Source organism: Xiphophorus maculatus, chromosome 14, assembly GCF_002775205.1.
Source record: "Xiphophorus maculatus strain JP 163 A chromosome 14, X_maculatus-5.0-male, whole genome shotgun sequence".
Taxonomy (NCBI): Eukaryota; Metazoa; Chordata; class Actinopteri; order Cyprinodontiformes; family Poeciliidae; genus Xiphophorus; species Xiphophorus maculatus.
In genome coordinates, this window is record NC_036456.1 from 5,043,257 (window position 1) to 5,067,440 (window position 24,184).

The 24,184-nt window shown below is 39.4% G+C and overlaps 4 protein-coding genes across 4 annotated transcripts; all 4 read left to right on the plus strand.

Moving 5' to 3' along the window:
* Positions 1–260: 260 nt before the first annotated feature.
* Positions 261–2,058, plus strand: LOC102227253. Its single transcript, XM_023345800.1, has 4 exons — positions 261–311; positions 404–1,099; positions 1,187–1,278; positions 1,845–2,058. Exons 1-4 carry the CDS (start codon positions 266–268, stop codon positions 1,965–1,967), a joined length of 957 nt encoding a protein of 318 aa, XP_023201568.1. The 5' UTR covers positions 261–265; the 3' UTR covers positions 1,968–2,058.
* A 1,548-nt stretch (positions 2,059–3,606) lies between these two features.
* LOC106700359 (V-set and immunoglobulin domain-containing protein 1-like) lies at positions 3,607–5,088 on the plus strand. Its single transcript, XM_023345793.1, has 5 exons — positions 3,607–3,684; positions 3,787–4,491; positions 4,580–4,696; positions 4,768–4,811; positions 4,908–5,088. Exons 1-5 carry the CDS (start codon positions 3,630–3,632, stop codon positions 5,025–5,027), a joined length of 1,041 nt encoding a protein of 346 aa, XP_023201561.1. The 5' UTR covers positions 3,607–3,629; the 3' UTR covers positions 5,028–5,088.
* Positions 5,089–8,269: 3,181 nt separating this feature from the next.
* Positions 8,270–9,707, plus strand: LOC106700360 (V-set and immunoglobulin domain-containing protein 1-like). The gene is made up of 5 exons (XM_023345794.1): positions 8,270–8,324; positions 8,429–9,133; positions 9,222–9,338; positions 9,410–9,453; positions 9,546–9,707. Exons 1-5 carry the CDS (start codon positions 8,270–8,272, stop codon positions 9,681–9,683), a joined length of 1,059 nt encoding a protein of 352 aa, XP_023201562.1. The 3' UTR covers positions 9,684–9,707.
* Positions 9,708–13,482: 3,775 nt separating this feature from the next.
* Positions 13,483–15,039, plus strand: LOC111610825 (V-set and immunoglobulin domain-containing protein 1-like). Its single transcript, XM_023345792.1, has 5 exons — positions 13,483–13,566; positions 13,671–14,375; positions 14,464–14,580; positions 14,652–14,695; positions 14,796–15,039. Exons 1-5 carry the CDS (start codon positions 13,512–13,514, stop codon positions 14,925–14,927), a joined length of 1,053 nt encoding a protein of 350 aa, XP_023201560.1. The 5' UTR covers positions 13,483–13,511; the 3' UTR covers positions 14,928–15,039.
* Positions 15,040–24,184: the final 9,145 nt, after the last annotated feature.

Sequence of the window (24,184 nt, forward strand, 5' to 3'; positions counted from 1 at the left end):
AAGACGTTGTGGGTTTTACATAACTTCTGAGAACATGGAATGTCAAATTTCCCCTCCGAAAAGTGATATAACTGATTCTCACAGAGATCATTTTCTGAACTTGTTCTTTCCCCCTTTCCATTTCCTTTAACCATTAACACTGAAAGCAGACACTGATCACATGAGGCTTGAGTCCACTCTGATTGGCTTGTCACAACCAGTCTTGTCTCTAGAAAGTAGAGCACAGTAAGAGATTCTATCAGTGAAGCAAAACCATTTAAAGAAAATGATTCCTCTTGTGTTTATTGGCTATGTGACATGTCTGATCCTGGGTAAGTTGTGACTTTTAGCATTTTTTTATTTTCTCTTCAATGTTGCAGCCATAGCAGAAAGTTACGTGTCTGTGTTTCTTCTCCATTTTCAGTTCGTTTGGAAGCTCAGACTCCATCACCGTCTTTGCATTTTGAATCGGTCAGCGTCGGCTCAAATGTGACTTTAAAGTGTTTCTTTAAAGAAACTGATGGAGTGATTTTCTACTGGTATAAACAAACTCCAGGGCAGAAACCACAGCTGATGTCAGAGTTTTATAGATATAAGAGAAATGGCTCACTTACGGGTGAATTTTGCAATGATTCACGATTTGAGCTGGAAACTGGCAAAGACAAAAACCACTTGAGGATCTCCAATGTGCAAATGTCAGACTCTGCTGCTTACTACTGTGCAGGAGTTCATACATATCTGTATACATTTCTAGAGGGCATTACAGTCCATGTAAAAGAACCAAATCTGAACATTTGGACCTTGGTCGATCAGTCCAGATCTGAGATCAACCGGCCAGGAGGTTCTGTGACTCTGAAGTGTACGGTACAAAGCGGGACCTGTGATGGGCAACACAGAGTTTTCTGGTTCAGAAACTCTGAAGAACACCTTCCAGAGATCATTTACACCAATGGAGCCAGCGATGACCAGTGTAAGAAGAAGCCAACCACACAGGCACACAGCTGTGTGTACAGCCTATCCATAGAGAGTCTGAACGCGTCCAATGCCGGGACCTACCACTGTGCCGTTGCCTCATGTGGACACATTCTGTTTGGAAAAGGGATGCAGCTGGACTATGAGAGTAACAATCTTTTTTCAAAAATGGTCTTACATTTCAAGAAGTGGTGAGGATGTCCTCTGATTGTAACGTCTCACTGTCTCTCTTCAGAAAAGTCTGACTCCCCTGTCCTGCTGTACGTCTTGAGTGGAGCTTTAGCATTCAGCATCATCATGGTGATAATTCTGGCTACAAATGCAGATGTGAGCATGATTCTTTTTTGTCTTATTATTTCTCAGTGACATATTTTTCAGTGTTCAGAATACGAGAAGGCTGCAGAAAGAGCACAAAAAATAAATTCAACATCAGGCCACTCAAAGAAAAGCTTGAGTACAGCCAGTAGTGTCTCAACAAGGACTGGTGTAGTAGACTGTTTCAGATAAGATATGGCTGTGCTGAATAACTTGTGATGACTCCAACAACACTCGTGGTATTTAAGCCGCACCTTTATTTATCAGAAGACATTGCAAATCAGATATAAAAACCAAGAGCACTTTTCTTAAAAACTTATCATTTGTACCTTGTTCAAATTAAGAAGTTGGTCTGGTAAAGGATAGACTTGCTGATGAATTACACAACATAACAAAAAGATCAGATTGGTAGTTTTAGGCCTGTATTTGTCAGTCCAACATAAAGCAGGTTTAATAGAGAATATAAAAATAATGCCATATTTATGCAGTCACATATGTAACAATACCACAAGACAATACAGGGTTGTAGTTGGCATTAAAGCTACTTTGTTCACGACTTAACTCTGTTGTTTATTCAGGATTACGAGGATGCAGAAAATCTCCATTATGCTGCTTTAAGCAGTAATAAACTCAGCAGATCGAGAGGGAAGAGGGACGCCACCAGTGAAGTTGTGTACTCCAGTGTTGGGCCTCAGAACTGAAGTTGCTTCTTTGTGTTGTTATGCTAACGCAGTGGTTCCCAAAGTGTGGGACGCGCCCCCTAGGGGGTGCGCCGTGCCATTGCAGGGGGAGCACAAGAAGCGATATGGATAAATGAAAATAAAAAAACAGTTACACAAAAGTGTTTCACTGTTAAGATGGTTTGTAGTTTGTTTTGTTGCAATCTGAAGTGTGAAATAAATTTCAGTGGAGTTTGAAAACAAAATATGTGTATAGGTTTATGTCTGGCTGAACAATGTGTGTGCCCAGTTGATTTTTTATTTTTTATTTTTTGGGGGGATTTTATTGTAATCCACAGGGGGGCCCAGAAAATCTTTGGGAACCACTGCGCTAACGTCTCCAGTAGAAAGTCTTTGCTAAGCTTTTGACCAAAACATAAATAGTCCTTTTCATTTAGCTGTAATTAAGCTAAACCTGTTAGATATGACCAAAGTAAGTCCATCTCTGTCACTATTCTTGTACAAACCTTTGAACTCGTGTCTTTGTTAACATCAAGAAATCTTAAATAAAGATCAAAAACTATCTGCTAGTTTCTTTTATTTTACATCTTTACTGATATGATCACAACTTTCTAGACTAAACCTGTGTCCCTGATTTAGTCTGCTGTACAGACTAAATCTGTATTCAGTCTATAAATAAAGACTAAATACAGACTACAAGACTCTGCCTCACAGAAGCAAAGGCTTTTATTCTGTACACACTACAGAGCAATGCAACCAGAACAACCCAGTGGACTGACAGTGAAGCAGATCCAGAACCGTCTTTTTCACACCAACAGCGAAACTTGCGATGAATAAAATATCCACACATCAGGAAGTACATAGTTTGTACTGTATATGTCTCAAATTAGACAATATGGATTACAATAGCAAATGTCAAGTTACAAAAATAAATGTTCTCCAGTGTTGAGACGTGGAACTGATCAGTTGTCAAGAGTCAGATGATGACATATACTGTAGCTGCTGACATGAGCACAAATCTGTGCCACTGATTTGTGCTTTGTCACTCTAAACACTGCAGCTTTGCTCTCAGTGTTTTAGAGGAACACTGACTTTAGAGGGCTAGAGGCATTTCCCCCCATAGTTTCTTCACGGCGCCAGAACTCTTCAATCAAGCTCTGATTTACTCAGCAAGACCTTTTGTGCCAATAAAATCATTTGTGATTTTGATCATCTTGACTCCACATGTTTCAAAGTACTAGTGAATCTTGGCTTCAGAGAGCAGAGAAAATAAAGCTGGAAATGAGCCAACATAAGACTGAACACCAGGAAGCAGAAGTTATCTTGCATTACTAAAAGAAAGAGTTGTTTTGGGGAAAAAAGTGTTATATGAATGGAATAATGAAAAATAATAAATTACAGAAAAAAATCAATGAAAAGATGCAGTGATGTCAGTTTAGGGTGAATTTGTATGTTTACAAAAACATACAAAATGAATTGAAATATTTTATGCTATCTATAGCTTAACGTTCTACATCTTTAAAGAAACAGGCAGAAATGATCCATCAGTCTCCTCCTCATCTATCTTTTTTCACTCTGGCCTATAGGTGGTAGCGAACATGACAAAACCTGTCAGATTTAGTGTCTATCAAAAAGGAACAAAGGCGTAGAGTTTTCCTCATTCAGCTTGGCTCGTTGATCAAGATGAGTCTTGGACAGCGTGCCGTCAGTCTTACATTTTTGTTGTTATTAAAACTTGGTAAGTTTTTTTCTTCCATTATCATGTGAGACTTTCAGAGTAGTTCAATATGTTTTTAAATGTTTGATTTCAGAGATACTGATCCGTCTCTCCTTACCTCAGATCAGACTATTCTCCAGGTTTCCTCGTCTCTTCAACAAGACAGTCGGTTCATTTCAGTAAAAACTGGAGAAAGTGTAACTCTGCAATGTTTTCGTGACCCTGATACACCTGCGAGGGCTTACTGGTACAAACTAACGTTGCGTCAAAAACCACAACTCATTTCTACTGTCTTCAAGTACGACCCAAATGGAACGTTTCATAGAGAGTTCAAAGATAATCCCCGCTTCACCCTAGACACTAAAGGAAATTTAAATAACCTGAAGATTACAAATCTGCAGCCCTCAGACTCAGCAACGTATTACTGCGTCACCGGGCATTCATTCAAGACTGAGTTCGATGGAGGCACCGTCATTCACGTCGAAGGATCAGGATTAAACATCCAGGCTTTGGTCCAACAGTCAGAAACTGAGATTTTCCAGCCAGGACACTCTGTGACTCTTAACTGTACAATACAAACTGGGAGCTGTGGTGGAGAACACAGAGTTTACTGGTTCAGAAGCTCTGAGGAACATTATCCAGGACTAATTTACACTCATGAAGGGAGCAATGATCAGTGTGAGAGGAAGCCTGGGGAACAAACTAATAAATGTGTGTTCAGTCTGCCACTGAAGAACCTTACTGTGTCTCATGTCGGGTCTTACTACTGTGCTGTTGCCTCATGTGGACAAATACTGTTTGGAAACGGGACGAACCTGAATGTGAAGAGTGAGTAACAACTTCTACTTTGTTTCCCCCTCAAATACAGTTCTCTCTTTCAGACACTAATGTCTGTATTCTTTCTGTCTCTCTGCAGCTAAGACAGACTCTGTGTATCTCCTGACAGGAGCTTTGGTATTCACCACATTTCTAAGTGTTTCACAGGCCGTGTTGTTGTTCATTCTCTACAAGAGAAACCACTCAGGAGACCCAGGTACTTCAACTACATATTAATACCTACAAACTCAAGACGGCATCAATAAGGGATATGTCATTCTTTTCCAGACTCTCAGTCCAGAAGGTCTTCTCCTTCAACAACCACTGTAGAAGTATTATGTTTTTTATAACATTTATGTCATTAGTACTTAGTTCTTATTCATTGACAATTATTTTAAAATGACTTTTTTTTCCTTTCTCGTTTGCAGGGTGAAAACCTTCATTACGCCGCTTTTAAAATCAGATTATCAGACCAGAAGAGCAGCAGATCAGCAAGGCAGAGAAATGAAAAGACTAACTGCATCTACTCCTCTGTTGTTGAGCTCTAAAATTGATTTAAGAAACCCTACCTTGTAAATTAGACTGAACCAATCTTTAATTTCTTTTATATATCCAAGTTCTTATTTCTGCTAACTTGTTTTCGAGCTTTGATGACGAACTGCCTGCTGAGTCGCCGTCACGCGCTTAGAGTTTTAAGAGTTTTCTGATTGTGAATTTTCATCCAAAAATTAAACTTACCACAAAAAAACAAAGCATGTCATGTCATGATGTCGTCTACAGGTACAATCTCACCCACACATGTTACCACAGACCCAGTTCTGTGACCTACATCGCTGTTTGCCTGATGCCAGCATCCATCTTATGAATCAAAATGCTCCCTAACGGACCTCACCAGAACACTCACTTTTAAATATAATTTTAATAAGACAACATAAGGTTCTAGAAAGCAAAAATGAGGTAATTTAAGATGTAATTTAACTACGTCTTTCAGGACTCGGTTTATTGGGGGGGGGGAGGGCAGTTGCTCAGATGGAAAAAAATGTCACCTTTTGTGTTTTCTGTAACCAGCAGCAGCTCTGGTAGAGTGAGATTTGTTTTACAATAACAGCTTAAAAAATGACATTTACTTGTTTCAAATCAATACCCGTATGTAATCTGCCGCAGATATTTCATAATGGTCACCACTATATGAATTGGTTTCTCCAACAACCAAATTCAACAAAGCGCCTCAAAGCCACACCAGAGTCTGTAAATATAAACAACCTGCTCAAATCCACAAAATCTACCAACAAATATGAAAAAAAAAAAAAAGTTCAAAGAGACTTGACTTCGATTGTCTTTTGCTCAAAGACTAAAGTGACCATTATTATTCTCTTTCTCGTGCTTTTGAAGGTTCTGATGATCTCACTATGCCTGATTCTTAGGTCAAAGTTGTTCTTCTAAACATACATATATTTATTAGCTACTTGATCATTTTCAACATTTTCTATGATCTCTCCAGAGAAGCTGTAAGTCACATTAAATGAGTTATCTTCACAAAACCTGATTAACCAGGGGCTATTCTGCATCTTAAACTTAACAATATCCAAACAAGAGAGACAAAATCTTTACAGAACAATGTACTTGTTGAGTGCAACACAAATGTGTAGGCGCTCGCCAAAATGAATAAAATGTGCTCAAAAAACGTCTGCAATTACTTCTATTGCTAGATGTCACCCTGTATCCTACAGTGTTCATGTTATCAGTCCTCCAATAGGTTCAAACTGAGACCGACAGCGCAGTGTATGTCCATAAGAAGAACCAATCACATCCGTTTCTGTCTGACTCTCTACGGATTGGTTTCTATCACCATCATATCAGCTTTTCAAAATAAATCTTTTGAAACCTTGTCTTTGCCTTGGCAGCGTTCTGACTTCTAACTCTTGTAGATTCAATCCAGTAAAGATTCAATCAGTCCCTCTGATCTGGGACGGAAACTTTTGCTTTGTTTATGCCCCAGAAACCTTTGTTTCTGTAAACTGTGAAGGCCTTCTCAAGCCACAGATATAACCCACCTTTGGTTTAGTCTCCAGTCCAGTGCAACCAAACTACAGCTAGAGCTTTCATCAGTGTCTGAAGCTAACAACCTTGGTAACCTTGTAGGAAATGTTCTACTTTTGCTGGTGGAAATTTGTAGAAAATGTCTGACAGGTTATATTTGGAGGTTAATATAGTAGTAGAACGCAATAGTAATTATGTCTGTAAACTTAAAACATTTCTTGCTACTAAATGTTGCAGGTGGAGGTGATAATGGTGAACAACTTGATCCAAAATTTATGGGTGATGCCTTGTACAGTTGACATATTCTCAAGCTCCAGTGAAAAGTCTGACTGTAGCAAGTGCTACCATCATCGAATCTAACATGTGAAATAATAAAACCTGTCAGTCTGATCCTATCCTCTTCCTCACAGTTTATAGAAAGAAATCAAAGCACATTAGATCCCAAATGATGTAAAAGTGGAATGCCACTGGACACAATTTTTGAAAATATTATCACTTTTATACTTTTACAAAGCGTAATTCTTGACAACTTCTAAATGTCCCCTGCTTGGTTAAAATTATTCACAGGCGTGATTTTTTAAAATATATACAGTACAAACCAAAAGTTTGGACACACCTTCTCATTGAATTCAATTAGAAAGTGTGTCCAAACTTTTGGTCTGTACTGTATTTTTACCCCTCCAGGGGGTCTTTTGTGGGCTCTAGTGTCACTTATATAAAAGTAGGCTGATGGGGAAGGAGAGGAAGACATGCGGCAAATATCGACGGGTCCGGGAGTCGAACCAGCGACGGCCACATTGAGGACTCAAGGCCTCCAAACGTGGGTTGTGCTAATCCCTACGCCACAATGACACACCCCACCGGTGTGATTTTTGACAATTATTTTGCATAAACTGCCTTCTGGTCTTCAAGGTTCTGCAGGCACTTTGCATTGACTCTGACCTTCAGCTCTTTACAAAGATTGTCAGTTTGATATTTTACAGATTCTCAGTACATTTCGTTATCCAGCCCTCTACTCTAAGATAACCCAATGCTTCATTGCTAATACCTGCCAATTTCATTTCTGGCGTTGTGTTTTAGGGTTGATGTGCAGAACCAGTCTTCCTCCAGTGTGCAATGCCATTAAAAGAGGTTTGGTGTCATCAGACCAAACTATACTCCTTGTTCACATGACAAGATTTTAAAAGTGTTGGTTGATTTTCATAACCTAAGATGATGATAACAAAGCTATAGGTTTGGTCCTATAGGATGTGGTAACACACATCAAATGAACAGATTTCACTGCAAACATTCAGATTCACACAAAACCAAAGTCTTGATCTAATCTTACGTTAAAAGCATCATGCTCCATATTTTGTGCGTACTCTGCCTTTATAAGCAGCCACAGGTCTGACATGGTGGCCGCTTATAAAGTGGTTTGATGTTCTGATTTCTTTGTCTTTAAACATCAAAATAAGTCTTTTTCAAAGTTGTACGTGATTTTTCTGCAGACAGAATTTAAACTAGAACAAAACACTACAGCAGGGATTTCCTTCACCAAATGCAGCTAATTTTCCATGTCCTGTTTAAAGCTACAGCAGAAATGACGAGTCTGTCCCCTCCTCGTCTACATTTTTTTTCCATTCAGGCCATTAGGTGGTGATCATGACAAAAGCTCTCACTCCTACTTTGTCAGTCAAATTTAGTGTTGTCGATTTAAAGGGAACAAAGACGTGGAGCTTTTCTCATTCAGCTCGACTCGTTGATCAAGATGAGTCCTGGACAGCTTGTCGTCGGTCTAACATTTTTATTCTTGTTAAGGTTTGGTAAGTTTGTTTGTTCATTTGGCATCGTAATGTGATGCAGAATATTTAAATTTGTTTCTGCGTGTTTGATTTCAGAGATACTGATCCGTCTCTCCTTATCTCAGATCAGACTATTCTCCAGGTTTCCTCGTCTCTTGAACAAGGCAGTCGGTTTGTTTCAGTAAAAGCTGGAGAAAGTGTAACTCTGCAATGTTTTCATGACCCAACTACAACTTCAAAGTTTAGTTGGTACAAACTGTCACTTGGACAGAAGCCAAAACTAATTTCTACTGTCTTCAAGTACGACCCAAATGCATCTTTTCATAATGAGTTCAAAGATAATCCCCGCTTCACCCTAGACACCAAAGGAAATCTAAATAACCTGAAGATTACAAATCTGCAGCCCTCAGACTCAGGGATTTATTTCTGCGTCACCGGGAATTCATTCAAGACTGAGTTCAATGGAGGCACCGTCATTCACGTCGAAGAATCAGGATTAAACCTCCAGGCTTTGGTCCAACAGTCAGAAACTGAGATTTTCCAGCCAGGACACTCTGTGACTCTTAACTGTACAATACAAACTGGGAGCTGTGGTGGAGAACACAGAGTTTACTGGTTCAGAAGCTCTGAGGAACATTATCCAGGACTAATTTACACTCATGAAGGGAGCAATGATCAGTGTGAGAGGAAGCCTGGGGAACAAACTAATAAATGTGTGTTCAGTCTGCCACTGAAGAACCTTACTGTGTCTCATGTCGGGTCTTACTACTGTGCTGTTGCCTCATGTGGACAAATACTGTTTGGAAACGGGACGAACCTGAATGTGAAGAGTGAGTAACAACTTCTACTTTGTTTCCCCCTCAAATACAGTTCTCTCTTTCAGACACTAATGTCTGTATTCTTTCTGTCTCTCTGCAGCTAAGACAGACTCTGTGTATCTCCTGACAGGAGCTTTGGTATTCACCACATTTCTAAGTGTTTCACAGGCCGTGTTGTTGTTCATTCTCTACAAGAGAAACCACTCAGGAGACCCAGGTACTTCAACTACATATTAATACCTACAAACTCAAGACGGCATCAATAAAGGATATGTCATTCTTTTCCAGACTCTCAGTCCAGAAGGTCTTCTCCTTCAGCAACCACTGCAGAAGTATTGTTTATTTACTTTTTACAACATTTATGTTATTCTGAAGTTTTTCTTGTCATTCACTTCAACTCTCTATTTCCCCATTTCATTTACAGGTTTACCAAAATGATAAAATCCTTTATTATGCAGCTTCCAAGACCAGAAGACTAATGGACCAGATTAATTGCACATCAGCGAGACAGAGAAATGAATATACTTACTGTGTTTACTCTATTGTAGAGCTGGACAATTGATCCGAGTTGTGGTTGCTTTGTAAATCCGACTGACATAACAGTATCTCGTTACTCTTGTATACACAATCTGTTACTCTTTGTGCAACTGTTGTCAAGTTTTGATGACAGAATGTCTGCTAGATGATTGTCATTTGCTTAGATTTTTAAAGATAATTTACTCTTGCAAAAGTGTCTTGGGTTTTCTACCTGAGACTTTTCATCAAGTAATGAAATTTACCACAAAAAAAAAAACAACAAAGTGTGACATGTCAATTCACCCGCACACAATACCACAGACCCAGTTCTTTGACCTAAATAAATATTTATTTTACCCCAGAATGAAGTCATAATGCTCACTAATGGTCCTTACTAAAAACAAACTATTAAAGATGATTTTAATGAGAGAATATTAGATGCTTCTAAGCAAAGGTGAGGTATTTTAAACAACTAAATACAAAACAGTTCACAAGAGAACTTTTACTACCAGTGAAGTACAAAGACATCTTTATTTGGGGTAGGGGCCTCGGAGGGACGGCAGGTGCTCAGATGGAAAAAGGGTCATTTTTTGTGGTATATGTGACGACCAGCTGCTTTCAAAGTGTGAGATCTTTTACAGGCACAGCTTGAAAATCATGTGTACTTATTTTAAATCAATAGTCGTATGTATTCTGATGCAGATGTTTAATAATGTCCATAACTCTACACATTGGTTTCTCGGACAATCATACTGGAAACAACATGACAATGTAATGTGATGTTACTTTAGCATCTATAAAATACACAACCAGTTAAAATCCACAAATGTATGAACATCTGAAAAAAAACTTGTTCAAATACCAGAGACTTGACATAGACTCTTTTCCTGCTTTGAAGATCCTGATGACGTCACTGTGCCTGATTTGAATGTTGTTCTCTGTGGCAATCAGGAAAAGGTCAGAGTGTTTCTTTTCCGTTTCCTATTATCTTCTTGAAAATACACAGACGCTGTAAGTCACACTCAATGAGTTTTCCTCATTTAAAAAAAAAAACAGTGACCATTCTTCAGCTTAAATTTTTTTTTTTCTCCGAAGAGTTTTTGAGGCGCTAGTGGCTCGTATTTTTTGCGACAGTAGGCAGACAGGAAATAGGGCGAGAAGACATGCGGCAAAGGTTGTCCTCGTCGAGGACTAAGGCCTCCAAACGTGGAGCATGCTAAACCCCTCCGCCACCACAGCACTCCCCTCTTCAGCTTAAATTTAACAATTACTAAAAAAGAGTAATGAAATCTTTACTGTGCAATGTTTTTGTTGAGTAGAACACAAGTGTATATGCGCTCACCAAAAGGACCCAAAGATGCTCGAGAAACTTTTGTAGCTACTTGTATTGCTTGAAGTCTTCCTATATCCTACAGTGTGTTAGGCGTGTGGGGTTTGGGTTCTGTGTGTGGTCTTTATTTTCTCACAGTTTCCACCAGAGGGAGCCAGGAAGCTGTTGTGGAGTCTGGACCTGCCAATCAATCACATCTCACGTCTGCTAATCATGCAGGCTCATCAGCCCGAGGATAAGAGGACCTAGTTTCCAGTCCTTCGGTGCCTGAGTGTCAACCTAACATGATACTCTGACCCCTCTGTTGTCCCTGCGATAGTTTGGTATTTGTGCTACTTTGTGATGATCTCTTGATGTCACCAGTCTTCTCTCTGGTGACTCCCTGGATTCTCTTCCTCCAGTCAATCTGGTTTCTCCTCGTGATCTAAAGACTCCAAGTAATTAACTCTGCTTCAAGCTCCACGGCTGGCAAAGTTCCACTCCTTTTTCTCAATTCAAACTCTTTGTATCCTGTCCGTCCTCCAACGTCTCCACTGACCAGCAGCTTTCCTCGTATCATACCCAAGACCTCAATAGCTACGGCAGTTCTAAGACTCCTCCACTAAGGCTCAGCTCTGGACTCCTTTCGCCTCTCCCTCGTGGACTCATCATCATCATCATCATCATCATCATCATCAGTAAGATCCTCATTTCTCCTGAACATCCCACCCTGAACTTTCCAAGTACTCCCCACTCAGTCAGTCTTCCTGATCCTTCCCTCGTTTCCAGATTTCCTGGACAAAGACTCATAATCAAATTCATTGTTGTTCAATAAACTTCATTAATTTTTTCCATCTGCCTCCTGAGAGTGTTCTGCATGTGGGCCAAAAGCTTACCTAAGACCATTACAACATGTTAATAAGCCTCCAAGCAGATAAAAACTGAGACCGACAGCGCAGTGTATGTCCATAAGATGAACCAATCACATCCGTTTCTGTCCGACTCTCTACGGATTGGTTTCTATCACCATCATATCAGCTTTTCAAAATAAATCTTTTGAAACCTTGTCTTCGCCTTGGCAGCGTTCTGACTACTTACTCTTGTAGATTCAATCCAGTAAAGATTCAATCAGTCCCTCTGATCTGGGATGGAAACCTTTGCTTTGTTTATGCCCCAGAAACCTTTGTTTCTGTAAACTGTGAAGGCCTTCTCAAGCCACAGATATAACCCACCTTTGGTTTAGTCTGCAAATGGGTTAATATAAGTGGTAGACTGCAGTCATAATTATGTCTTTAAATTATAAACATTTCTTGCTACAAAATGTCGTGGGTGGAGGTGATAATGACTGAATCTACATGACGTGATATAAAATTTATGGATGGTGTCTTGTGTCTCTGATATATCCTCAAGTTCCAGTAAAATGTCTGACTGTAGAATGGGCCACAATAATCAAAACTAACATGTGAGATAATAAGACCTGTCAGTCCGATACTATCCTCTTCCTCACAGTCAGTTTATAGAAATAATCCAAACCACATTAGAGCCCAAATGATCCAAAATTGGAATGCCACTGGATACAATTTCTGAACATATTATCAAAAATTTATTGAATTATTTTAGAAAGTGTAATTCTTGACTTCGAAATGTTTAAACTAGTCAAATAGTTTCACAGGTGTGATTTTTGACAATTATTTTGCATAAACTGCCTTCTGGTCTTCAAGGTTCTGCAGGCACTTTGCATGCACTCTGACCTTCAGCTCTTCAGAAAGAATGTCAGTTTGATATTTTACAGATTCTCAGTACATTTCGTTATCCAACCCTCTTCTCTAAGATAACCCAATCCTTCATTGCTAATACCTTCCAATTTCATTTTTGGCGTTGTGTTTTAGGGTTGATGTGCAGAACCAGTCTTCCTCCAGTGTTCAATGCCATTAAAAGAGATCAGGTTTGGTGTCATCAGACCAAACTATACTCCTTGTTCACATGACAAGATTTTAAAAGTGTTGGTTGATTTTCATAACCTAAGATGACGATGACAAAGCTATAGGTTTGGTCCTATAGGATGTGGTAACACACATCAAATGAACAGATTTCACTGCAAACAATCAGATTCACACAAAACCAAAGTCTTCATCTAATCGTACGTTAAAAGCATCATGCTCCATATTTTGTGCGTACTCTGCCTTTATAAGCAGCCACAGGTCTGACATGGTGGCCGCTTATAAAGTGGTTTGATGTTCTGATTTCTTTGTCTTTAAACATCAAAATAAGTCTTTTTCAAAGTTGTACGTGATTTTTCTGCAGACAGAATTTAAACTAGAACAAAACACTACAGCAGGGGTTTCCTTCGCCAAATGCAGCTAATTTTCCATGTCCTCTTTAAAGCTACAGCAGAAATGACGAGTCTGTCCCCTCCTCGTCTACATTTTTTTTTCCATTCAGGCCATTAGGTGGTGATCATGACAAAAGCTCTCACTCCTACTTTGTCAGTCAAATTTAGTGTTGTCGATTTAAAGGGAACAAAGACGTGGAGCTTTTCTCATTCAGCTCGGCTCGTTGATCAAGATGAGTCCTGGACAGCTTGTCGTCGGTCTTATGTTTTTATTCTCGTTAAGGTTTGGTAAGTTTGTTTGTTCATTTGGCATCGTAATGTGATGCAGAATATTTAAATTTGTTTCTGCGTGTTTGATTTCAGAGATACTGATCCGTCTCTCCTTATCTCAGATCAGGCTATTCTCCAGGTTTCCTCGTCTCTTCAACAAGACAGTCGGTTCATTTCAGTAAAAACTGGAGAAAGTGTAACTCTGCAATGTTTTTGTGACCCAACTACAACTTCAAAGTTCAGTTGGTACAAACTGTCATTTGGACAGAAGCCAAAACTAATTTCTACTGTCTTCAAGTACGACCCAAATGGAACTTTTCATAGAGAGTTCAAAGATAATCCCCGCTTCACCCTAAACACTACAGCAAATTTAAATAACCTGAAGATTACAAATCTGCAGCCCTCCGATTCAGCGACTTATTTCTGCATCACTGGGTATTCATACAAGATTGAGATCGATGGAGGCACCGTCATTCACGTCGAAGGATCAGGATTAAACATCCAGGCTTTGGTCCAACAGTCAGAAATTGAGATTTTCCAGCCAGGACACTCTGTGACTCTTAACTGTACAATACAAACTGGGAGCTGTGGTGGAAAACACAGAGTTTACTGGTTCAGAAGCTCTGAGGAGCATTATCCAGGACTAATTTACACTCATGAAGGAAGCAATGATCAGTGTGAGAGGAAGCCTGGGGAACAAACTAATAAATGTGTGTTCAGTCTGCCACTGAAGAACCTTACTGTGTCTCATGTCGGGTCTTACTACTGTGCTGTTGCCTCATGTGGACAAATACTGTTTGGAAACGGGACGAACCTGAATGTGAAGAGTGAGTAACAACTTCTACTTTGTTTTCCCCTCAAATACAGTTCTCTCTTTCAGACACTAATGTCTGTATTCTTTCTGTCTCTCTGCAGCTAAGACAGACTCTGTGTATCTCCTGACAGGAGCTTTGGTATTCACCACATTTCTAAGTGTTTCACAGGCCGTGTTGTTGTTCATTCTCTACAAGAGAAACCACTCAGGAGACCCAGGTACTTCAACTACATATTAATACCTACAAACTCAAGACGGCATCAATAAAGGATATGTCATTCTTTTCCAGACTCTCAGTCCAGAAGGTCTTCTCCTTCAACAACCACTGCAGAAGTATTGTGTTTTACCCTTCATAAAATTCAAGTCAGTAGTAACGTTTTCTTCTCAATTTACAATAATTTTCCCAAAATTTATTTTTCCGTCTGATATACAGGGCGACCTAAGTGGGGAAAGCCTTCATTATGCAGCGTTGAGGACGAGAAGATTAACAGACCAGAAGAGCAGCAGATCATCAAGGCAGAGACATGAAGAACCTGACTGTGTGTACTCCTCTGTACAGACGTAGATATGGATAATTGTTCCATCAGTTAGTGCTAACAAAATGTGATTGCTTTGTAAATCGGACCATCTTTTTTTATTTTATTTTATGCTGATTGTATTTGGCTCTTCACTTATTTTGATGGCTGAATATCTGAGCTAGATCATCATCATTGACTTTGCTGACATTTTTAAAGATAATTAACTTTACTATAGCAAGCACATTTCAAGTTGTCTGCCTCTGACTTCTCATCAAGGAATTAAATTTACCACAAAAAAATAAAATAAAATAAATATGTATATGGTACGTCGTGATGTCATCTCCTGGATTTGCGAAGCACAATCTCACCCTCACTCGTCGCCACAGACCCAGTTCTGTGACCTGAATCGCTGAATGTTTGAGGTCAGCATCGATCTTAGAAACCACAATGCTCCATAATGCTCCTCGCCAAAAAACAAACGTTTAAAAATAACTCTTATATTAGATGATGAGGTGCTAGTAAGCAAAATGTGTGATTTATTTATTTATTTTTTTAAAAGCAAAGAACTCAACAACAGTTTCCAGCAAAATTATACTGCTACTCCAACCCTTATCTCTTGGTCTACCTACAGTACACAAGTAGCTTTAATAACTTATTTTTATACTGATTTATTTTAAAACTGAGACTCAGGTTGAAACAAATTGATGTCTTTCCAGCATTCACATTCAGTAGAGTCCACCTGCTTGTGTTCTGCTCCGTCTAGACCAGCAAAGTTGTTGTTATTCAGGGGCTTCATTTATTTCTGTTTCGTTGTTGTTGACTTCTTATGTCAAAAGGTCAACTGATTCCCTGGGGAAAGAAACTTCAGTGCTCTGTGAGCGCCTCCTGCTGGTCAAAAACTGATCAGCAGAACTGAATCGCAAAGGAAGTCCTGCTGTAAAGCCTCCATTTTAGTTCCAAGCACCCAGTGTGGAGAGGCGAGTGAAGCGTCTATTGTGTTGAAAAGAGAGAGTCGCACACGACACCAACGACTGTCAGACTTTTTCGTGCAAAGAGTCGAGTGGTCTGCAGTGGGAGGAGAGAAACGTGCAGGAGTGTTTGACAGGAAGAGACAGCGCAGTGTGGTCTGAGCACATCTGAGGTGAGCGTCGCTCAACCTCATGCATCGACTCTCTTCAGACCATTGTGAAAACATCAGGGTTCTGATCAAATCAAAGCTGCTGCTGCTGAGTGTCAGCGTACTTAGTTTGATTTTTAAAAATGTGTCACACACAAAAGGGCGACCTAAATGGTCTCACATCATAGTGAGATTAAAAGAACAAGAAGACAACGTTTATGCATTGAACCACAGACCACACCCATCAGACAGGACCGTCACTGTCGCCGTGGGAACGTGTTTGAGCCGAGGGTAGGGGTGGTCTCGTGTGTGGATTTTGGTGAGAGAGCCGAGCGCAGCAGCAGAACAACAACGCGACACCACATGCAGTAAAATGAACGCTGACAATAATATCCACGTTCTTTGTGTTCTTAGGTTTTCTTCATCTTGGAGGCTAACGCTACAAACAGCACTGACAGAAACACACCTCAATCTGGAAAACGCTTCAGATTTATAGTTTTCTTCACATCATGACTTCCTTCAGCAATACGGTCTAATTTGGTTCAGTGTATTTTGCTTCTATGGTGGCGGATCACATCGGAACACTTTTCATTGGATAAAAACTGACACAGTTCAAATGAATTAGATTTAAATAATACATAATGTCAATACCAACCATCTGGTTTCTTCCAATTAAAATGTGACTCAGAAGAAAAGTGTCAGACATTTAAGTAGATAATCTATCTATCAAAGTTTATGAGTGTGAACATATGAGAGCAGACCTTTTCAAATTAAGAGCAGGTTTCCTTCTTCTCTCAAATCTTGTGTTTCTCTCACTCTAACATGGTAAAAAGGGAAGTAAGAAGAACCACAGACTAGCAGGCTAGACTAGACTAGACTAACATCACATGGATATTGGACTTCTGATCTCAAAAATCCAATATCCGTGCCGATATATTAGAAGTCATTTGGCCGATAACCAATACCAATACCGATATTTTTACCTATATCTACTTAGTGACACTATATGTCTTTCTCTACTGTGGAATTAAAATGCTGCATAATCTTTGTCAAGTTAGCCTGCTACCAGAAGCAAATGCTAAAATGGAGTCGGAAAATGATCTAACTCTTCCAACTTGCATTATGTTTAATGTCTAATTTATTCATGACATTTTCTCTCTCTAAGACAACGACAACAATGCAGGCGTCATTGTCACTTGTTTGTCTTATAAAAACGTCTTTTATATCGGTGAGTTATTGTGACGGAATTACATTTTACAGTGAACATTGGCCGATACCGAAACAGTGGCGACAATATTGCGCATCCCCACCACAGAGTGTTGACACGTCATGAAAAAAAAAGACACAAAAGAAAAAAATTCTCTTTATTTTATCTGCTGGACTTCTGAAGGCAAACTGTTTCATGATTGGTGGAATAAGATGAGTTGGTGAAGAACTGAAGTTGCACAAAGCGAGCCGGAAACAACGGGGAGCAACGGAACCAGGTTGTTTGACGAGGAGAAGCCACGTGTGACGCTGATGATCCGTCTGCTCATAGTGAGTCATAAACGGGCCGAGATAAACGCCGTTCCTCAGGAAGAGGCTGCAGTGTGAGAGAGGACAGCTGCAACCTTCAGCACCAAAGGCCTCAGACTGAGCAGACATGTTGGACTAACTTCCCGTTTTTATAATGAGAGTAACATCAAAATGTGTGTTTCTGCAAAGGCGTTGAAGAGAAATAAAGCAACAGTGAGGTGTGTGATGTTGAATGTGTTGGTTTCTGACAGTCCCTCCCCAGTTTCCACTGCGGTGACGTTTAGCCACAGAGAGACTAGCCTTCAGCGCTGCACCAAAACCACAAGTGGCAAAAGCTTCTCTACTCTCACATCAAGAGATTCGATCTTCTCTTTTAAGGTGTGTTTAGTGGGCCTCAGGGAAGGCCTGGTAAAACTCATTCTCCTTTGCTGCTGAAACTCACCAAACAATAGCAGTAAGTGAAAAAGTGCAAAGTGTTGCCTACTGTCCTTTCATAAAAAACGCTTCAGTAGTGATGTTGGGGCGAGTTCCTCTTGATGAAATGTGTGTTTAGGTCAAGAAAGATGGCAGTGGGGAAATGATGCTAAGTGAACTAAACTAAGACAATATGGGTCAGGGGTAGAACAACATAATTTGTTTTAAAAAGATTTAAAAATCACGTGTGGCACATTTTGTCATGTTACAAACAATAAACTTCCATTTATTTTATAGAGAGTTTCTTTAATAGACAAACACAAAATAGTACACAATCAAGATTGAGCAAAGCTGGTTTTTTCCATTTTTGCTAGAAGAGACACAGAAAACAATACAGAAATGACTCATGACGATAATACAGCCTTAGCTGCTGTTATTAATATTGAGAGAGTCTATCTGGGGGCAGAATACACCACATTTGGATCCGTCTCTCTCTCTGCAGAAGGCCTTCTCTTCCTGTTTGCTTTGGGTCTGAAATTCAGCGCTGCGTAGTTCACAAGATCAGAGTCCAGATTCTGCAAAGCAAAAAAAAAAAAGACTTGCAGTGACTCTGCAAGTTTAAGGATTCAATGATTTAAAAAAATATATCATTTTCTGTGATTACCTCATTGTGTTGTTGATTCTGTTTGTTGGTTTGACCTGAAAAACAGAGACGCTGAAGCCCGTAAACTGCTCGAACATTCTTCAATGTGTCATTTCATAATATTTCATATTATTAAGTTGGTTGAAAAGGAAATACAGAGAAAAATACAACCACAAAATACCTGCGTGACAAGGTTTGGTTTTCAAAACCAGTCCCAGGATGATTATGACCAGGAAAATAACTACACCTCCCAGAATGACAGTGGGCAGGTTGACTCCATCCAGTCCATCTACAACAGAGACAAAGACATATATTATGTACTCAGCACAATATAATAAAGAAGTTTCCAGGTCGACTTGCCCGTCTTGACTGATCCAGACTCCCATCTTCTCTCTGTCTACTTTTATTTCACACCTGTAAACCAACCAATATTTTCTACACACCTGAACGACGATATAACCATTAATACCTGTTGTTGTGACACATTTTTAGAAATTATAGAGATAAATTGTCTTAAATAGGTCATAAGTTTTTAATAGCATTCTGTTAGGAAAACTTTTTGTCCTAATGGAATGTTTAGGACAAATTTCCCATTGAAATAAAATCAATGGAATCCTTTTTCCATTGATTCTGGCTCTGATCCAGATGTGGACCCAGTGATTCCAATAAAAACAAATTGGCTCTAGTGACCTATCAGAGGTAGACGTTGTTTACTTGTATCACGTTACCTAGACTACGAGTAGGCCATGGAAAATTATTATTTGTTAATTATTTTAAATTGGACCTTTAGATTAATGTATTTGAAGTTAAAATATATTATAAATAGATGATATTTACAGTATTATAAATCAGTATTCTGATTTTGTTGAGAAAGCAGGAGGATTCTCCATCAAAAACTGCACATTCACAAAATGGCGGAACAAAACCATGAACAAGATAAACTTACAAACAATATCGGAGAGACTCTGTTCATCATGGCAGCATTCTGGCCTTTAACTTGCAAATAAGTTCCACTGAAGATTCTGGAAGTTTTGTCTGATTTCAATCCACACATATGATGTCATAACACAAGTCCTCTTACCGTCAACTTGTAAATATGTTTCACTGAAGATTTTCAGACAGCTTGGTGACTTGGTTCCACAGATATAAACTCCAGAATCTGAGAAATTCACTTGTTTGATGTTCAGAAAGATGTTTGTGCCGTTTGACGTCATGTTGAATTTCTCACGTTGAAATCCATCATGTAAATGAACTTTAGATCCAGGATTAACCATCGATGAGATGCGGCTGACGCCGGGTCCAGGGATCAGTTTGTACCAGAATATGTGTTCGAAAATGTTGGTAAAGTTGGGGCAGAGCAGAGTGACTTCTTCACCAGGCTGAACCAGAACTGAGTCAAACTCAAAGTCTGACTTGGTGATCCAACCTGAAACATTCACAAAGATCAACTACGACTCTGAATGATAGACGTCAATTTGTTGTGCGTTCGGAACAGAAATGGGAAAAGTGTTGAGAAAACCATAGACAGCTGTACTTACTGAAGCTGAAGAGGAAAACCAGCATCACGTTGATGTTCATCGTTGTGCTCAACATGGTTCAGTTGGAGCAATAAACTGTGTCAGTTCTAGTGAGCCTGCAGTGTAGAGGTGGAGTTTTCTTTGTGTTATCAGTTTCCTCAAACTGACGACGAGAATCATTTTGTTAGAACAAAACTATCATTGGTTGTAAAGACCTGAAAGTAACGTCATCATGAATAACACACGCAACGCTCTTTCAAGTTGGAGAATCTGCAAGAGCTTAAAAAGCTTAAGAGCTTTGATATGAATATTGTGTGTTTGCATGAAGCGTGTCACTCACCTGTGTGTGTTACATATTTATCACTTGCATGTGTTCTGCAGAAGAGTGTGGCTAGAGAAGTAGGAAAATAGTTACTTAAGTAATAGTTGTTACTTCAAAATACAAAATACAAAATACAGTGCCATAAAAAATGACTCTGTGATGTATGTTTTCATCTTAATCAATTGGAGGTGAGTGCTTAAATATGAAAAATAAAAATGAAGTTGTCATGAGAAGATCACAGATCAAAGGTCATTGGCCTCTTTCTGTTCAACGTTGTTGCATTTGGAAATTTATTCAGAATTGCCAAAAATGCAGATAGAGGATTTCTTTTATTCATGTGAATTGAATACAGCAGCCCCTCCTTAGCAGAAAGTCCATTAGTCAAAATGGACTTCTTACTATTGCACCTCCGGATCACAAGGTTGGACACTTTCTGTCAGCGCTGTTTTAAAAACTGTTGACTGGTGCAAGTGAAAGTCAGCAGAAACCCATTAAAAGTGAAGAGCAGTGGTATTGTGGTGGCACAAGGATAAAGCACCACCATGGATGGAGGCCTGAGTCCTAGACGAGACTCGTTACCCACTTTAGTATCTGATCACTCTCAAATAAAGGCCATTAAAGCCAATAAAACCTTTTTTTTCCTTTTTTCAAAGTGAACAACGATAAAGTATTGTCTGGTTGCCAGTTTCTTAATGACCTCCTGGACTGTTTTAATAAAAATACAGTATAATAATAATAATAATAATAATAATAATAATAATAATAATAATAATAATAATAATAATAATAATAATAATAATGTGTTCCTCACCTCTCCTTTAGATTACACAATGTCTTGTCATAAGATTAAATCAGCTGGTCTCACACAGACAGTGTCATAAAACAGCAGGGGGTCGATCCGATCCGTGATGCTCAGAACCAGTCTGTTGTGGTTCGGGGTCCTTTGGTTGTTCTTTGTGGGGTTTTCTGTGCATACACTCACCTTTTACGACAGATGGCGCCATACTCACCCGACTGGAGTGTGTGTGTAGACCGTCATCAAGCACACCTGAACCCGATCAACTCATCAGCGGCGTGTACTAAAGGAGGCTTCTGCCAGTCCTTCAGCGCCTGAGTGTTAGCCAGAAACGGTTTTTCCCCGGAGAAGCCCTTACAGATCCTGTCTGCTTCTCTGATCGAGATTCCCCTCATGACGTCGTGGGTCCTACCCACTGGTTGCCCGAGTTCCCAGACTCACCTCCTCAGTCTGACTACAAGTTCCCCCCGGATTCCACGACTGGTAGTTGCACCGCTCCTTTGTCCCCGCCGAGCCCGAGCCTACCTGTCCGCCCTCCGACGCAATCCTCTGTTTTCCTCCTGGACACCAGCCGTCAGGCACCGGACCACCTGGACCACTTAAGAGACTAAGACTCCGAACCTTCCAGTAAACTCTCCTAGATCTCGTACCATCGAACCACAAGTAAGCTCCGTTTACTCTGTGACTTTCCCGTTTCCGACAACCCTGAACTCACCATTCTGCTCTGCCTCTTTAGAGAGCCGGTCACTCCGTGAACCCGTTTCCTTCCTGGACCAGACCAGAGCTTCCACAACCTTCACTTGCCGTTTTACAATAAACCAATTACCGTATATACCTCTCCTGAATTGTGTTCTGTATGTGGGTCTGAAAATAGTAATCCATCATGACACAGTCACTGTTACTTTCCCAGAACTTATCATGATCGTAGTTTTCTACTTTAACATCAGATGTTAAAGCCCTTTTTTTTTTAACAAGAAGCAAATGACATGACCGTCTGTGGTGACCTCCATAAACGTCTTGGTACAAAACAATCCACAACTTCACACCAATGGTTCAAGCAATCCTTTCTTCTCAAACAGTGGTGACATTATAAGATCTACTGACCAGAACCTAGAAAAGGAATCCAGAATGAACCAGCAGCTAGAGCCGAACTCTTGACTCTGCATTTTTGTTTTTACTGTGCAGGGTTTTAAAAAATGGCTTACTGTTTCTCATCTATAGACTCTTGGTAAATGATTTCCTTCCTCTCCCCCCTCAACAATCATACGCCCAATATTTGTTTTGACTCAGTTATAATTTCTTTAATAAAACTACCCTTGTTTGTTCCAGAAAAGTCCAGCTCAGTCCGAACAGCGAACAGTGTGACGTATAAAAACATTCATCATACTGTTTCTTTGAAGAAGAAAAGAGGAAAGGTCAAAGTTTATTTGTTGTGAAAACAATTTATTTACTTTTTTTTTTTTTTAAAGCAATTCCTGTAGAAAAGCCATTGAGTAGATGTTGATAGGCTAACATAAAATAATAATAAAGTATTATTTTGACTCTGGGCTGATGTTAACATTACTGTGTACGTCTGTTTTGTGTAGGACGACCAGATGTCCTCTTTTCCCTGGACATGTCCACTTCTCACGTTCTGTCTGCGGGACGTTGAATGACGGATGAAAACGTCAGGATTTTCAGGGAACCAGAAGGTTGAACACGACAGACTTGATTTCATGTTTTCAAAAAAACGTAAATGTAGCTTTATGAACCAATAGGACAATAAATATCTTGGTACCGTCCCGGTGGCATTATGTGGGCTGCAGGTTTTTCTGTGCATGTAGCTGGTGTGTGTTTCTGTGTGATAAAAGTCCCAAAGGTTCAAACAGGCTGCAAGAACACAAACAAAAAAAACTTTGCAAAATGAGAGTTAATTTATTATATTGACTGAGGATGAATGAAGAAGAAAGTTAAAGACTGTAAAACAGCCTAGCAGTCTTAAGACTTTTAATTTCAATTATAATGTTGTATATAATTTCAGAGTTTTGTGTAATTGTTGTTCAAATTGATTTAAAACAGGTTATTATTGTTAAACGCTAATTTCCTAAGCTACATTAGAGTAATTATTAGAGATCCTGACACCAATATCCAATATTAATACTGCTGTTATTCTGTTGTTGCAACGTTTACCAATATTTACTGATATCATATTTCATATGACATTGTATTAAAGCATCTACAGGGCCTGCTTTGTTTCTCCATTTCAGTTCAACATCACATTATTTCTGTCGCATGAAAACAGAGCACAGAACCAAACCTTCACTCTCCCTCCTGAAAAACAGCAACAAAATGGAAATAAACATTCGTTTTTAATATTTGTCCTCTTTTATTTATCGGACTGATACAGATACGTTAAAAAAAATGACCAACATCGGTTCATGCTAATGTTGATGCAGACATATTTTGTTTATTTCAATGTTTTTTAGTCATTTTTGTACTTGCGAAAGCCTGAAGTTTGTTTATTCCGTTATAGTTTCTAACCACTAATAGAAAACACACTTTATGTTAAGGTCAAAGGTCTTCTGTAAACAGAGGATGATTGAAGCGCTTCAGGTCTGAACCAAGTGTCCGAGTTTCTGGGGAAATCAAAATAATATTTGTCGTCCTATCTGGTGGCAGCGTACAGCACACTGGTCTCCGTCTCTCTCTCTTCAGAAAGCCTCATGTTGCTGGTTGCTTTGAATTTCAGTCCTGCGTAGTTCAAAGAGTCCAGGTTCTGTGACGAGAAAGGATTTAAGTCCCGTAGGTACGATTTAGGTTAATCTCAGAAAATGTATCTAATCGTTGTGTCTGTACCTCATTTTGTTGTTGATTCTGTCTGTTGGTCGGAGCTGAAAAACAGAAACTCTTCTGTTTACATCAGTTGTTTATTTTAATTTGATTGCAAAAAAAACAAAAAGACAAAAATAGAGGCTACAACAAAAACACCTTCATGAAAAGT

Coding starts and splice junctions, on each gene's coding strand:
- LOC111610825 (XM_023345792.1), top strand. CDS start 13,512: ATGAGTCCTGGACAGCTTGTCGTCGGTCTTATGTTTTTATTCTCGTTA. Junction 13,567..13,670: donor TTTATTCTCGTTAAGGTTTG/GTAAGTTTGTTT, acceptor TCCTTATCTCAG/ATCAGGCTATTCTCCAGGTT. Junction 14,696..14,795: donor CTTCAACAACCACTGCAGAA/GTATTGTGTTTT, acceptor TCTGATATACAG/GGCGACCTAAGTGGGGAAAG.
- LOC106700360 (XM_023345794.1), top strand. CDS start 8,270: ATGAGTCCTGGACAGCTTGTCGTCGGTCTAACATTTTTATTCTTGTTA. Junction 9,134..9,221: donor GACGAACCTGAATGTGAAGA/GTGAGTAACAAC, acceptor GTCTCTCTGCAG/CTAAGACAGACTCTGTGTAT. Junction 9,339..9,409: donor AAACCACTCAGGAGACCCAG/GTACTTCAACTA, acceptor ATTCTTTTCCAG/ACTCTCAGTCCAGAAGGTCT.
- LOC106700359 (XM_023345793.1), top strand. CDS start 3,630: ATGAGTCTTGGACAGCGTGCCGTCAGTCTTACATTTTTGTTGTTATTA. Junction 4,492..4,579: donor GACGAACCTGAATGTGAAGA/GTGAGTAACAAC, acceptor GTCTCTCTGCAG/CTAAGACAGACTCTGTGTAT. Junction 4,697..4,767: donor AAACCACTCAGGAGACCCAG/GTACTTCAACTA, acceptor ATTCTTTTCCAG/ACTCTCAGTCCAGAAGGTCT.
- LOC102227253 (XM_023345800.1), top strand. CDS start 266: ATGATTCCTCTTGTGTTTATTGGCTATGTGACATGTCTGATCCTGG. Junction 312..403: donor TGTGACATGTCTGATCCTGG/GTAAGTTGTGAC, acceptor CTCCATTTTCAG/TTCGTTTGGAAGCTCAGACT. Junction 1,279..1,844: donor TTCTGGCTACAAATGCAGAT/GTGAGCATGATT, acceptor TTGTTTATTCAG/GATTACGAGGATGCAGAAAA.